At 39.2% G+C, this 15,037-nt stretch overlaps 1 protein-coding gene across 1 annotated transcript in view; it reads left to right on the forward strand.

Moving 5' to 3' along the window:
- dhx36 (DEAH (Asp-Glu-Ala-His) box polypeptide 36) overlaps window positions 1–11,122 on the forward strand; it is a 133,130-nt gene extending 122,008 nt beyond the window's left edge. Inside the window, exons 18-26 of the mRNA XM_034168262.1 lie at window positions 1,585–1,683; window positions 3,027–3,200; window positions 3,333–3,419; window positions 3,940–4,023; window positions 4,327–4,426; window positions 5,986–6,076; window positions 7,163–7,283; window positions 10,364–10,516; window positions 10,602–11,122. Of these exons, the coding sequence (XP_034024153.1) occupies window positions 1,585–1,683; window positions 3,027–3,200; window positions 3,333–3,419; window positions 3,940–4,023; window positions 4,327–4,426; window positions 5,986–6,076; window positions 7,163–7,283; window positions 10,364–10,516; window positions 10,602–10,832 (1,140 nt within the window). The 3' untranslated portion in view covers window positions 10,833–11,122. The remainder of the gene's footprint in view (window positions 1–1,584; window positions 1,684–3,026; window positions 3,201–3,332; window positions 3,420–3,939; window positions 4,024–4,326; window positions 4,427–5,985; window positions 6,077–7,162; window positions 7,284–10,363; window positions 10,517–10,601) is intronic.
- Window positions 11,123–15,037: the final 3,915 nt, after the last annotated feature.

The following is a 15,037-nucleotide window of genomic DNA, read 5'->3' on the forward strand; positions in this document are numbered from 1 at the left end:
GTGGTGAATGATCTTCTGCTTACAATTGATTCGGACACCACAACGGTTCTGTTGCTGTTAGATCTCAGTGCTGCATTTGATACAGTGGATCATCATATTCTGTCAGTGTGTCATACATCACACTGACAAAGTGAGGAACCTTGGGATAATTTTTGATCCTTTGTTGTCCTTTGGCCTCCACATTAGAAATAATGCTAGGACTGCTTTCTTCCACCTGCGAAATATAGCGAAGATTCATCCTATCCTGTCTATGGCTGATGCTGAGACCCTGATCCATGCGTTTATCTCTTCTAGATTGGACTACTGCAATGTTCTATTTTCTGGTTTACCACAGTCTAGCATTAGGGCTCTCCAATTGGTTCAGAATGCTGCAGCCAGACTTTTGACACGAAGTAGAAAGTTCGATCACATTACACCCATCTTGGCGTCTCTTCACTGGCTTCCTGTCCCAGTGAGATCAGATTTTAAGGTTCTGCTACTAACCTATAAAATTATTCATGGACTGGCACCTCCCTACCTAGCTGACCTAATTAAACCTTACGTACCGGCCCGGGCTTTACATTCTCAGGGTGCAGGACTACTTTGTGTCCCTAAGGTGAATAAGAAGTCTGCGGGTCACAGAGGTTTCTCTTATCGTGCCCCTGTTCTGTGGAATGATCTCCCTGCATCAATAAAACAGTCAGATTCTGTGGAGACTTTCAAGTCCAGACTTAAGACGCACTTCTTTTCCCTTTCATATGGCTAGCATACTGGTACAGTTTTGTTTTACGCTTTTTACTCTTTTAATTCATTTTAGCAGTAAATGGAGCGGGCCGCGGCCTCAACTTTACCTAAATTCTGCGTCTTTTAATGAAGCTTAGGGCTAGTGACCGGCGATCACCTTAGTATTTCTTCTGTTTTTCTTGTTGATTAATACTGGCAAATTATACAGTATTTCTTGTCTTTCTGATGCCTGATTCTGTTTTTTCTCTCTGTTTAAGGTGCAGCTCCATCCAGAGATGGGAGTTGTATTTGTGTTGGCGACCCTCCTGTCCTGTGCACCAACAGCATTTCTTGTACATTTGTCTGTGAATTGTTCTGTAATTTATGTTTGTAGCATGGCCCAAGCAGAGGGTCACCCCTTTGAGTCTGGCCTGCTTGAGGTTTCTTCCTCAGAGGGAGTTTTTCCTTACCACTGTTGCTCTGGGGGTTGGTAAGGTTAGACCTTACCTGTGTGAAGCACCTTGGGGCAACTCTGTTGTGATTTGGCGCTATATAAATGAAAATAAATTGAAAATTTGTTTTTATGTGCCTCTTTAACTCTGTTTTATTTTGGTGAATTCTTGAGCTTTGATTTCAGTGTAAATCACTTTGGACACCATCTGGCTGCTGTAAAGTGCGATAGAAATAAATGTTGATTGATTGATGATTTATAGAGGCAAAGTTACAAAAATTGTCAGTGTCCAACTGCTTTTCTACTTGACTGTACCTGTGCTTTGTGGTTGTCAGATATGTCTACCATATTGAATAGATTGCATTTATAGTCATAAATATAATATTTTTTGATAATTAGTGTGTGATGTGATTTGATGTGTGTGTGTCTAGATCCTGAAGCTCGGCCCTATAGCTGAATTCCTACAAAAAACCCTTGATCCTCCCACTGAAAGGGCTGTGAATCTGGCCATCAAGAACCTCAAAGATCTGGTGAGTGAGACAAGGAAAACATTTTAAAACCTTTAATGAGCATGTTCAGTGACATCAGCCAAAGCAAGTCTACCTTTGGTTACCTTATTTTGTGGTGTAGAAGTTGCACCTGTTAAAAAATGTCTCTTGAAAAGCAAGAACTCGTACATGTTGCACCAGAGTATAAGTTGCACCTTTTTTTCTGTATTGCCAGTTCTTTCATTTGAGATTTTTGTGCATTGTTGTAATGTACTTATTATTATTATTATTAATAGTAGTAGTAGTAGTAGTATTGTCATTTATTATTTTATTATTGGAGTTTATTTTGTTTAGTGCTTTGATTCCTGGGAAAGACCTGCATAAATGGTCATTCTAATTATTATTATTGTTATTATTAAGTCGAATGACCTCCCAAACTTGTCCAAAAAAACCTATGACTTATAGTCCAGAAAATACGGTAAATTGTAAAATGAAACTTTTGCATACTGAGGAGCTGAAGCTCAGTAAATCAGCTAATAGATCAATTCTTTCAGCTGTAATGTCATTTAAAGTAAAAGGCCCTGTCTTGACAGTCTATGGCGTACTGTCTCTAGCACAATGTAATTAGCCATGGGTTTGTTTTTTAATAACATAAAATAAAAAAGTCAGATTATAATCTGTCATGCCTTTAAAGTGGGCTTTCACATGAGCAGTCTGCACCCAGATCTGAGTACAGTTGAGGCCAAATCCCAGTAGTGCAAACATTGTCTGTATACCATATTTGAAAATGGATCATTGAACCATAGCTGGATCTACTAGAAAATATGGTATCTAGTATGATTCATGTGTTCCTGGGCACAGTTTATTTCACCTGGTGTGAAACCAAACCGTATCATCACACAGAACTGGACTGAGATTTCAGATGTGACATTTTTACTATGCTACAGTCACCTTCAAACATGGCAGCAAAAAAATGTTGAAGAAATTAAATGCTTGTTGGAAGTTTGGGTGAACCAAACCATACAATCACCAAAAATTCTGTGAGTTATTTTTCCTATGTATGGGTTCACACCAATTTTTGACATTACGATGCTAATGATGTGCTCTGGTACGGAACATTACATTGTGAAAGCTGGACAACCTTACTCGGGCACGATACGAAGCAATTATACCTAATATGAAAGCGCCTTAAGAGGTGGAGTGCACTGCTATTTAGTAATCTGTTTAGAATCAACCATTCACTAATTCTTAATCTTATTGCAAACACGCTGGCATAGATTGAAGCTGATTCTGAAGCTCTTCTGTTGATGATACCAAAAACATCATACTTTGAGCTCAGCATGGCACATCAAGGTATGTTGTTTCAAGAAATTGTTTTGTCTTAGAATGCCCTCGACCATGCAGAGAATCTGACTGCGCTGGGTTTCCACCTTGCCCGTCTGCCCGTGGAGCCTCACATTGGAAAGCTCATCCTGTTCGGAGCTTTGCTGGGGTGCATTGACCCTGTACTCACCATCGCTGCTTCCCTCAGCTTCAAAGACCCTTTCTTCATCCCCTTGGTAGGGCGTAGGGCTCACAGTCATGAAATCTTCTCCATATTCACACAAATGCACTCATCCAGGTGATTAAAATATTTGTTACACAATAAGCTTTGAATTTCTTGTACTTCTGTGCATCTGTCGCTCACTTAGGGTAAAGAGAAGGTGGCAGACATGAGGAGAAAGACACTGTCGAGAAACTCTAAAAGTGACCACCTCACGGTTGTCAATGCATTCCAGGTTAATACCACCCCCCATATATATATATATATATATATATATATGTATATATATATGTATATGTGTATATGTATATATGTGTGTATATGTGTATATGTATATATGTGTGTATATGTGTATATGTATATGTGTGTATATGTATATGTGTGTATGTGTGTATATGTATATGTGTGTATGTATGTATGTGTATATGTGTGTATGTATGTATGTGTATATGTGTGTATGTATATATGTGTGTATGTATGTATGTGTATATATATATGTGTGTATGTATGTGTATATGTATGTGTATGTATATGTGTGTATATATATGTATGTGGGTATATGTGTATGTGTATATGTATGTGTATATATGTATGTGTATATATGTATGTATGTGTATATATGTATGTATGTATGTATGTATATGTGTATATATGTGTATGTATATATATTCGTATATATATATGTGTGTGTGTGTGTGTGTGTGTGTGTGTGTATTCATCCTGCTGCCTTAATTGATTGTCCATTCATTGTTCAGGGCTGGGAGGATGCTAAACAGCGTGGTCCGAGGTATGAGCGGGAATACTGCTGGGACAATTTCCTCTCTGCCAATACACTTCAGGTGAGCTGAGCTGATTAAGACGAGCTCTATACCAGTGGTGTCCAAACTATTCCAGAAAGGGCCAAGAGGGTGCAGGTTTTCCTTGCAGCCACTGACTTCAGCAGGTGATTTCACTGATTAACATCCCTTTGAACAGGTGGGATGAGCTCATCAGTGAAATCACCTGCTGGAGTCAATGGCTGCAAAGAAAACCTGCACCCTCTTGGCCCTTTCTGGAATAGTTTGGACACTACTGCTCTATACTGAAGAGATAAGGTTAAAGAGAAACCTCAGGTCTTTCAAGAATTTGTTGTTTCTTTCCAGATGCTGCACAATATGAAGGGCCAGTTTGCTGAGCATCTAATGCATGCAGGCTTTGTCAGTAGCAAGGACCCCAAAGACTCAAACTCTAATGTCAACTCAGGTAAATGGGTGGATTTGAACAGTTGTTTGTCAGCTGATTTGATTCAGAATACAGATGGGTGTCTTTATATGCAGATGTGTTGCAGTGACAGTCAAATACATTGGTATTTGGACAGTGACACCATTTCTGTAACACGGGTTTAATAAAAAATATTGTTACTTTTAAGAAATAAAACATTTCTCACATCACGTCACTGCAGTTATTGCGAATGACGGCAGTCTTGACAGTTGCCTCTTCTTTACTGTCATGTTGGGTCGGCAACTTTGCTCAGTTATACAAGATTGATTCTCCTCCTGAGCATGTTAGACATCTCCAGTCCCGGGGTTCTTGTGACTGAATCTTCAGTCAGCTGCGAACCGCCAAATGTTATGAAGATCACACCAGCAGTGAAACTGCTGAGGGCAGTTAAAGCTCTCAGGATTTGCAGTGTTGGAGTTGAGCTCCTCCAGGTGGGTGGAGATGCTATTCTCATGACATTGCAAACAATTTTTGCTTCAGTGTAGGAATCAGGTATCATTCCTATGGACTGTATAAAAAAAAGAAAAAAGAAAAAAAAAGACTTCTTCCACTATGGAAAGGAATAGGGCGATTGCCTGGATTGCAATAACTACAGGGTTATTACACTGCTCTCAGTGCTGGGCAAGGCACAAAAAAAGAATGACCAGGATTCAGTTGCAGTTACTTATATATATATTCTATTTCTACCTCTTTTTTTTTTAGCCAGCCTATACACAGGTACCTTTGTGCTGTCTGGTTTGCATCTTGCCACAAACCTTCTGCATTCACATGGTTGAAGACTGTTGATTGTCAACTTGAACAATAATACGCTGACTTCTTCCAGAGTATTGTTGAGTTTGGGCGACATTGGGGTGGTCTTCCAGGGCTTTAGGTGCTGCTTATCACCAGTGCATGCCTTCTTTTTAAGAATGCTTAAGAATTATTTTTTTGGCCTTTGCTAGACTTTCTGCTGACTCCCCATCTTTCAACTTGTGTAAATATTCTTACCACTTTAATCATAAGCATCCATTATTTGTATGATATGACACCTCCTGATGGCTACCTTGTGTCATGGATGCATGTGAATGAAAAAGGTAGTGGTCATTCAATGGAGCAAATTTAAATTTAAAATTATATAAATCATATAGTGAAGTAGTTTTTATACAATGTGACAAATCAATGCCATGTGACTCAGTATGCCAATCAAATGGCAAGTATCTATCGGGGTGTTATGTAATGAGGGAACACACAGTTATCCATGCTTGTCAGTCAGTTGTCATATTACATTTTCCCTGTGAAAATAGCAGGCTGTGTATAAAATGGCTGTAATACCTAAATGGTTTTTGCAATATTTTTGGGGAAAAAACCCCCGTAGAGTTAAATGCCTGCACTACAAGTACATTTTGCTTGCTTAATTTCAAATCTATTGTTGTGGTATACAGAAGCAAAATTAGGAAACCTGTCACTGGACAAATAACTGATACACAACTGTACAATGTATGATTTTTGGAAATGTATGAGTGTCAAGTTTTATGTTTTCTGTAATTTTCACGTTTCTTCAGAAAATGAGAAATTGATCAAGGCTGTGATTGTAGCTGGTCTGTATCCGAAGGTGGCAATGATAAGACCAGCTCTAAATAAGAAGAAACCAAGGTGAGTCTGCCCACTCTGAGACAGACACACAGTATAAAGAAAGGCTGAACCACTCTTGTTGATGTCTAGATTAAAAGACAAAAATGTATTCACACAGCAGTAACTCGTTAAACCTCTCAGGTTAAAGTTCTGTAAAAGTCATGTGGAGAATCGCCCAAAGCTGTGCCGAGAACAGGTTAGAAAAATTGTCAAAAACAGAAACACTTTTTCAGGTGAGGTTCAATGTAATCATCATAAAAGTGCCCTGAGGCAGCTGTCATCAGCTGCGGCTGTGACCTGTGTGCAAAAGACAAACACAGACGGAGGAGGGCTGTTGCTGTTGTATTTCCGTTGTCTCACTGACAGCTTGTACACTTGTGTGCACACAGTTTCAGCAGCTATGATGCACTGCCAATAAATCATCTGTTCACATATTTACATCATAATTTTGCAGGATTTAGTAGAAGTGATGAACCATTCTTGTGCCTAATATTTAAGTGAGATTTCTGTCTGGTCTGAGCACCTTGCTCTCTGCAAGCAGTTTTGCTCGCCCCCAGCTAAGTGTTCATGTATATTGGCTAATTTGTTGTGTTAAATTTCCTGACATATTCTAATGTGTATATATTATGAGGCTAAAAGCACTTTTGTAGTATAGCCGACGTGATTAATGTTGACATATAGATGGACTAAAATCCAACTGTAACTGCAGTATTAAAACTAGATTATATTAGATTAGATAGAACTTAATTGATCCCTTGGGAAGACTCCCTCAGGGAAATTGAGGTTCCAGCAACATTGTATAGCAGCACACAGGGTAAGAAGCACACAGAGTATCAAAAGTGAAAGTTAAAAAATATATAATATATATTCTTGATATGAGCCAGCTGTGAGTAGCATTAGAGTGATCCGTATTGACCAAGGGATGAAAGAACTGCTGTTCTTCTGAGGACATCAATGAGGTTTTAAAGGTCACATGAAAGCATGAGTTTAAGCTTTTGTTAAAGGTTAAACCACAGCTAAGCTGAGTGCCGGTAGCAGGCCTATGTTCATGTCTGTACACTACAATGTCTCAACCAAATAAAACACCAACAGCCTTCTCTTTCACAGCGTTAAGGTGTACACTCATGCCGATGGGAGAGTGTGTATCCACCCAAAATCAGTCAATGCCGAAGAGACTGTGTTCAACTACACATGGCTCATCTACCACCTGAAAATGAGAACAAGCTGTGTGAGTACTACAGGAGTGCACACACGTTATTATATTATTTTTTTTTTTGTACGCATAGATACATGGTGCTCTGTGTCTTCTTGATGTTGGATGATGCCTTTTTGAAAGATGCTTGTGAGTGGGAAGGGGGAGCAGTGGTTAAAGGTCGGTAAAGGTGCCACTCCGGCTTTTGAGAGCGTTGCGCCGAATGAATATTTGATAAAAAAAAATCGCTGCCTTTCAACTCTGTCTCAAAGGCTGGAGTGCTTCAAAGCTTCCAGGCACAATGGGGATGTGCAAAATGGTCAGTTCAGCTTCATGAGAGCCACCCTCTCTCCCAATCTTCTGTTTTTTTTGTTTGTTTTTTTTAATTTCATCCCCCTGCATTGATTCATTGTTCTCTCTGCTTCTGCTCTCTAATACTCGTATTGCTGTTCTTTAGTTTAAAATATGACTTTTCTTGAAAGCAAAGACTGCAAATTCAGATATTAAGCCAACAGATATGATGAAAAGTGTTTTTGTTTGTTTTTGTCATAGTTTGGTGAGCTTATTTATGCAGTTTTTTTTTTTTTAAAGAAGTGGCTTCTTTATGTGAAGCTGCTTCAGTCAGTGTACAGACAGTGAGAAGACAGCAGATCAGGGCAGCATCACATTAAAAGGGAAAGACTGTAAAGGATGATGATAGTATTGTCCTCCTCTGACGCACTTCATCCTGCTGCTCCCCTACGTCACACACGCACACACACATCTGCATCAGACACACACACACTTTTCACTGCTTTCTCTCTCGCTCGCATTTTTTTTTTTTTTTTTGCCTCTTAACCACTTTCTCTGCCACAAATTTTTCACACATTTGTCAGCATTTAAATCTAAAACCAATCCTGTTGGACTTCACAGAGTGAAGATTATGCTGTCTTTATGGCTTCTAACAACACTAAGCAAGATGTGCAACTGTGGGGGGAAAAAATTTGGCTGTGGTTTTATATGGGGGTGTGTTGTCATACAGCCAGGTTCATAAGTATTTGGACAGTATAGTACCTTTTTGGTAATTTTGTCTCAGTACCAGAGGTGGGAAAACTCCAGCTTCAGAAAGTAAAAGTTCAGTTCAATTCACTAAAAATTTATTTCATTTATATAGCGCCAGTCACACAAGTAAACTCTAACCTTAACCAACTCCTAGTTAAGCACACAGGTGACAGTGGCAAGGAAAAACTCCCTCTGATGGTATTGAGGAAGAAACCTCAAGCAGACCAGACTCAAAGGGGTGAGTCACTGTTTAGGTCATGCTACCAACACAATTGATAATACAAATATACAGGAAATTTTGGGAGTCCATGCTGGTGCACAGGATGGAGGCCTGCAGAAGACGACACCACCCCCTTCTCTGAATGGAGCTGCACCTCAAACAGAGAGAAAAAACAGAATCAGGTGGCAGATAGACAACAAATACAGTATCATTTGTGAGCATTAAGCAACAAGAAAAACAGTCCAACCACAGATTTGTTCCATCTTCCTGATAAACCAGCTGATTGTAATTAGTTCAACTTTTCAGGCAGGTAGATGGATGAGCTAATAATTGAGATCACCTGTATTAGGTGCACAGGTAGAAACAACACATGGGAGGGCTTTTACTTTCTGAAACTGGAGTTTTCCACCACTGCTCAGTGCACAACCACTATGAAGTTGAAATGACACATTCAAGATGTGCTTGCAGTGTAGACATTCCACTTTCAAGGGTTCAACAAATAACCATTTAGGAGTGACAGCCATTTTTATGTACAGCCCTTCCATGTTCACAAACCATACATATTTGGACAAACTAAATATAAGGATTTTTGTAAAAACAGATTCATCACTTTTATAGCCAGTGTTCTTTAGACAAGTCAGGGGATAACACTTGCTGAGCTAAACCTGTCTGGAGTAAGCAGTGACCATGCAAGGAGGCCAGTGAGGGAAGTCACAAGACACCCATGACAACTCTGATACATGAACATATTCAACTACTGAATGTCTTTGACTTCATTTACATCAATCATTACAAAATACAAAGAGTATGGTAAATTTGTCTGGCAAGGCCGTTCTTAAAAACTAGGTGACCATGCAAGGAGGAAACTACTGAGGAAAGCCACCAAGACACATGACAAGTCTGATTTAAAAAAAAAAAAAAAAAAAAAATTGTGTGTGTGTCTTTTAAACTGAACCAAGCACATGGTTGCTTTGTCAATTAAACTGTACTGTGATGGTGTACTACAGAGGCAAACCTCTGAAAATTATATCACTGTCCAAATACTTGTATACCTGTATGTAACCACTTTGAAACAATCAGCAAGTAATGTTTTACTTCTCTGATTTAATACATTTCTTTCTGTAAGTGGTCTGTGCTTTTCACTGACTGTCGCACCTGCTCCTAATGATCTTTAGTTAACCATCTGGCAGGTGGCAGTCACATCTGTGAGATGTTACATAATCAAGACAAAGTTGCTTTTTAGTTTGTTCTGGGGCATGAAAGTTCAGCAAATTTTTACTGGTGTATCCTTATTATATATATCCCTTTAATTTGGTAACTCACAAGACATTACTTTTGAGTTACTGTGTTAAAAATGTGGAGGAAAAGGCCATCTATGTCCATTTACTCACTGCTTTTTATAGGGTACATGCCTGGACCTTTCCCTGGGAAAATAAATACATTAAACATTTGTGTCAAAATTCTAAGGTGCCTAACTCTTGTGCACAGCATCCAATTTATTGTTTGCATTTTGTCTCTCACTTCGTTATGAAGTTGCCTTAACTTTGGGCGTTATCCTTGAAGCTAATGTATACGGCCTGCTGCCAGTGAGGCAGGAAAAGAAAAACATAAACCAGTCACGTGTACCACATTAGTGAGATTCACAGACGGGCAGGATGACATTTGTGTGAACACTTGAGGCACTGAAACACATTTCAAGATGCACTAATGGGACACCTTGAGCCCACACCACAGAATGGCTGCGAGGCATTCTGTATCATAACCATCCTGTACCATGACACTGCGCGTGAGCGCGCACATTTGTTGTCACACTGCTGCTGTGGTGTTTGAGCGACACCTTTCTGCATGTCCTCAGATCTTCCTGTACGACTGCACCGAGGTGTCTCCATTCTCACTGCTGTTTTTTGGGGGCGACATCACCATCCAGAAAGACGCAGACCAGGAGACTATTGCGGTTGATCAGTGGATCGTCTTCAGGTCTCCGGCTCGCACCGCTCACCTCGTCAAGGTAAGAGGATGCATTCACAGCAACATTGCCAAGCTGCGGTGAGAATCATATTAGAGACAATTCATTCATGCTATTTTTTCCACAGGGTCTAAAGAGAGAACTGGATTCTCTGCTGGAGGAGAAGATACGGAACCCTGCTCCTGTGGACTGGCAAAACCGTCAGTCCAAGGACTGTGCTGTTATTACAGCCATCATAGACCTCATCACCACCCAGGAGACGCCTGCAGGTGGTAATGTCGCTGAAGACCGTAATGCAACCTGTGCTAATGCACTGAGAGGACAGCACATTTTCTTTGACAACAATGATGAGAATTAGAGGTGGCCACCTTTAAGTTTACCTCTGGACAGCTGTACTGTGTTGTCCTTGTGCTATGGAACAACTTTGGACAGTGTGGATGTTAACTGGGTTATTTATGAAAATGTTGCTGTTGAAGAGCACCTTCAAAAAAGTTTAGCCATGTTAAATGATACGTTCCTTTTTTTTTTCTTGCACAGACCAATGTTCTCGCTCAGCAGCTGTTTTGTTATTTGGTTAGTTCGTACATCCTAGTTTGTATAAACATTGCTTTTGTTTGTAACTTCATGGCACAATAAAGACCAACAGAACCAAAATCATTTTTAGGCCCTGTTTCCACTGTTGACAGATCTATCATGGTTGCTGAAGTTGATTCAGCCTGAATGAAAAAGAGCAGATTTTAGGTGACCACCCCTGGGCCAAATGGTGCATCTGGCACAAAGCCCACTGCACGTGTTATTGATAGCTTCCACCCAACACAGTTGCCATTTTCACACCGTATGCAGGCAGTCTCTTAAAAAAAGCAAAAAAAAAAAGCACACACACTTGAGCTTGCATGTTGCACATTGGGGTGGTCCTTATTTTGCACAGTTTTGAAATTTAATACTCTGACCCCGCAGAATAGATTCCAATTGATGAAAAATCATGCTTTGTAAAATTTTGTTTGTATAATTTTTTAGAGGTAGCTCAAAAGCATTCAAATTTTGCTGTTTTCTGCTATATAACGATATACAAACTAAAGCTTAATGGTGCCCCAGCCCATCCTAAACAACATTAAAAGTCCTGAAGAATCCTCCTGGTGCTCACTTAAAAAAAATTCCAGATGGCCTCCACAGGTGATTTTCCAGCTTTAGTTAGTATCGGGTTATGAAGCATGAAAATAGTAAAATTTCAATGCTTTTGAGCTGCCTCTAAAAATGTATTTATACAAACAAAATTTTACACAGCAACCCACCCTAAACAACATATCAAAAGTCCTAATGAATCCTCCTGTCACTCAAGCACTCAAGATTTTCAAGCTTTAGTTAGTATAGTGTTATATAGCATGAAAATAGCAACATTTCAACCATCTACATTTGAGGATAGTTGCTTATATCTATTGTGCATATCAGACAGCACTTCGATAAGTGTCTTCATAAAGCACGTGCACTCTGCCTGCACATATCACCGGTTAACTGCAGTGATTTATTGATAATGCTGCATTATGGCTACTGTAAGCAAAGAAAAAAAAATTGCATAAGGATGGAAAAAAAATGATTTTTCAAGGTCTCTCAGAGACCAGTAACCTCATATGCATAAAAGACATGACAAACATGAATTGAAAATGACCATTAATTGAGTTATGAGTCAACACATAGCAAATAAGAAAAAACAAACAAACAACTAAAAACTAAACACTTTGGATCTGCAAGTCTTCACCTCAGGGAGCTCAGATAAATTGAAGTTAATCCGGTAATGAACTGGAAATCCTTTAACATGCATCAGATTCCTTGACACTACATGTCTTTAGTGCATGGTAGTCCAAAGGAAAGATGTCATTCTGATTGGCTAATAACATGTTCAGACTACAAAGCATTCTTGATTAATGAACACACAAAACCCAACTCTTTTGTGACCAGTTTTGCGCTGGTATTTCTCACTGGTGAAATCGCAAAGTGCACTCAGAATATTCCCCAATATCTCAGTGTTGTGATCTACATTTGAGGATAATTGCCTATGTCAGGGATAATTGGCTTCAATTCAGAGTGTTTACCAAACATTATCATTAGGGATTACAGCCATTTTTATACATCATGCCTTCATTTTCAGAGGCTGCAAGTAATTGGACAAAATAAGTTTGTCAATTTTACAACCACATTTCCTTACACAAGTCAGCGGGTGGGTGGATGCATGAACATTTCCAAGTTACTAAATATGTCTTGGACTTCATTTACATCACTAGTTTGGAATACACAGTATTGTACTGTATGATAAATCTGTCTGAAGTGTAAAACAAACAAAATATGCACTATCCCCACTTTGGCCAATCACACATACAGACGTGTATAACTCCTTCAGAGTTGTTGAGTGTCTTTTTGGTTTTCCTCATAAGTCTCCTTGCACAGTGGTTCAGTTTTTGAAAGTTGCCTACTCCATAAATTTTACCATACAGGTACGGTAGTGTTCAGAATAATAGTAGTGCTATGTGACTAAAAAAAGTAATCCAGGTTTTGAGTATATTTCTTATTGTTACATGGGAAACAAGGTACCAGTAGATTCAGTAGATTCTCACAAATCCAACAAGACCAAGCATTCATGATATGAACACTCTTAAGGCTATGAAATTGGGCTATTAGTAAAAAGAAGTAGAAAAGGGGGTGTTCACAATAATACTAGCATCTGCTGTTGACGCTACAAACTCAAAACTATTATGTTCAAACTGCTTTTTTAGCAATCCTGTGAATCACTAAACTAGTATTTAGTTGTATAACCACAGTTTTTCATGATTTCTTCACATTTGTGAGGCATTCATTTTGTTGGTTTGGAACCAAGATTTTGCTCGCTTACTAGTGTGCTTGGGGTCATTGTCTTGTTGAAATACCCATTTCAAGGGCATGTCCTCTTCAGCATAAGGCAACATGACCTCTTCAAGTAGTTTGACATATCCAAACTGATACATGATACCTGGTATGTGATATATAGGCCTAACACCATAGTAGGAGAAACATGCCCATATCATGATGCTTGCACCACCATGCTTCACTGTCTTCACTGTGAACTGAGGGTTGAATTCAGAGTTTGTGTGTCGTCTCACAAACTGTCTGCAGCCCTTGGACCCAAAAAGAACAATTTTACTCTCATCAGTCCACAAAATATTCCTCCATTTCTCTTTAGGCCAGTTGATGTGTTCTTTGGCAAATTGTAACCTCTTCTGCACGTCTTTTATTTAACCCCTTCTAAGCCTGTATATCTCATCAATGGGAAATTTCACTTTTTATTTGTGAGATACTGACAAGCCAAAATGAGGCAGGTAGTAGGGGTTAACAGAAGGACTTTGCGGGGGATTCTTGCAAATCAATTAGCTTCACACAGGCGTCTTCTAAGTGTCACAGCACTTAAAGGTAACTCCAGACTGTCTTTGATCATCCTGGAGCTGATCAATGGGTGAGCCTTTGCCATTCTGGTTATTCTTCTATCCATTTTGATGGTGGTTTTCCATTTAGCATTGGAGATCATTGTAGATGAACAGCCTATAATTTTTTGCACCTGCGTATAAGTTTTCCCCTCTCTAAATTAACTTTTTAATCAAACTACGCTATTCTTCTGAACAATGTCTTGAACGTCCCATTTTCCTCAGGCTTTCAAAGAGAAAAGCATGTTCAACAGGTGCTGGCTTCATCCTTAAATAGGGGACACCTGATTCACACCTGTTTGTTCCACAAAACTGATGAACTCACTGACTGAATGCCACACTACAATTATTGTGAACACCCCCTTTTCTACTTTTTTTTTTTTTTTTTTTTTACTAATAGCCCAATTTCATAGCCTTAAGAGTGTGCATATCATGAATGCTTGGTCTTGTTGGATTTGTGAGAATCTACTGAATCTACTGGTACCTTGTTTCCCATGTAACAATAAGAAATATACTCAAAACCTGGATTAATCCTTTTAGTCACATAGCACTATTATTCTGAGCACTACTGTATGTCACATAATTACATTTATTTAATCAGCACCAACTTGCAAGTCATCTCAAGGCGCTATACACAAGTAAGTTCTCCATCTTACCAACCCCATGAGCAAGCACAGTGACAAAAGTAGTAAAGAAAAGCTCGATCAAAAGCCTCAAACAGAGCAGACTCTTGGGTGACCATTTACATTGCCCAAAACATATGAACAAAACACAAGAACCACAACACAAGATTTGTTGAACATGGAATGACAGAATTACTGTATCAAACCACATAAAGTCCAGTGTTCACAGTGACTGCAGAATGTAACAGAAGATTACAGTCTTAATGAAAACAGACTGTATTGGTGCCACTAGTCAGTGATTGTGCTGATGACAGTCAAGTGAGGCAGATGATTTCCCATAACTCACCCCATCCCAGGTGAACCATACTGTTTGTGTTATGCCGTGAAATCCAAAAGATATTCAGTGATTTGGAAATGTTGTGTCCATTCTCTCTCTCTCTCACCTATACAAAGAAAGCTGACTAAAGTGATGATTTGTATTGACATATAAA

Source organism: Thalassophryne amazonica, chromosome 4, assembly GCF_902500255.1.
Source record: "Thalassophryne amazonica chromosome 4, fThaAma1.1, whole genome shotgun sequence".
Taxonomy (NCBI): domain Eukaryota; kingdom Metazoa; phylum Chordata; class Actinopteri; order Batrachoidiformes; family Batrachoididae; genus Thalassophryne; species Thalassophryne amazonica.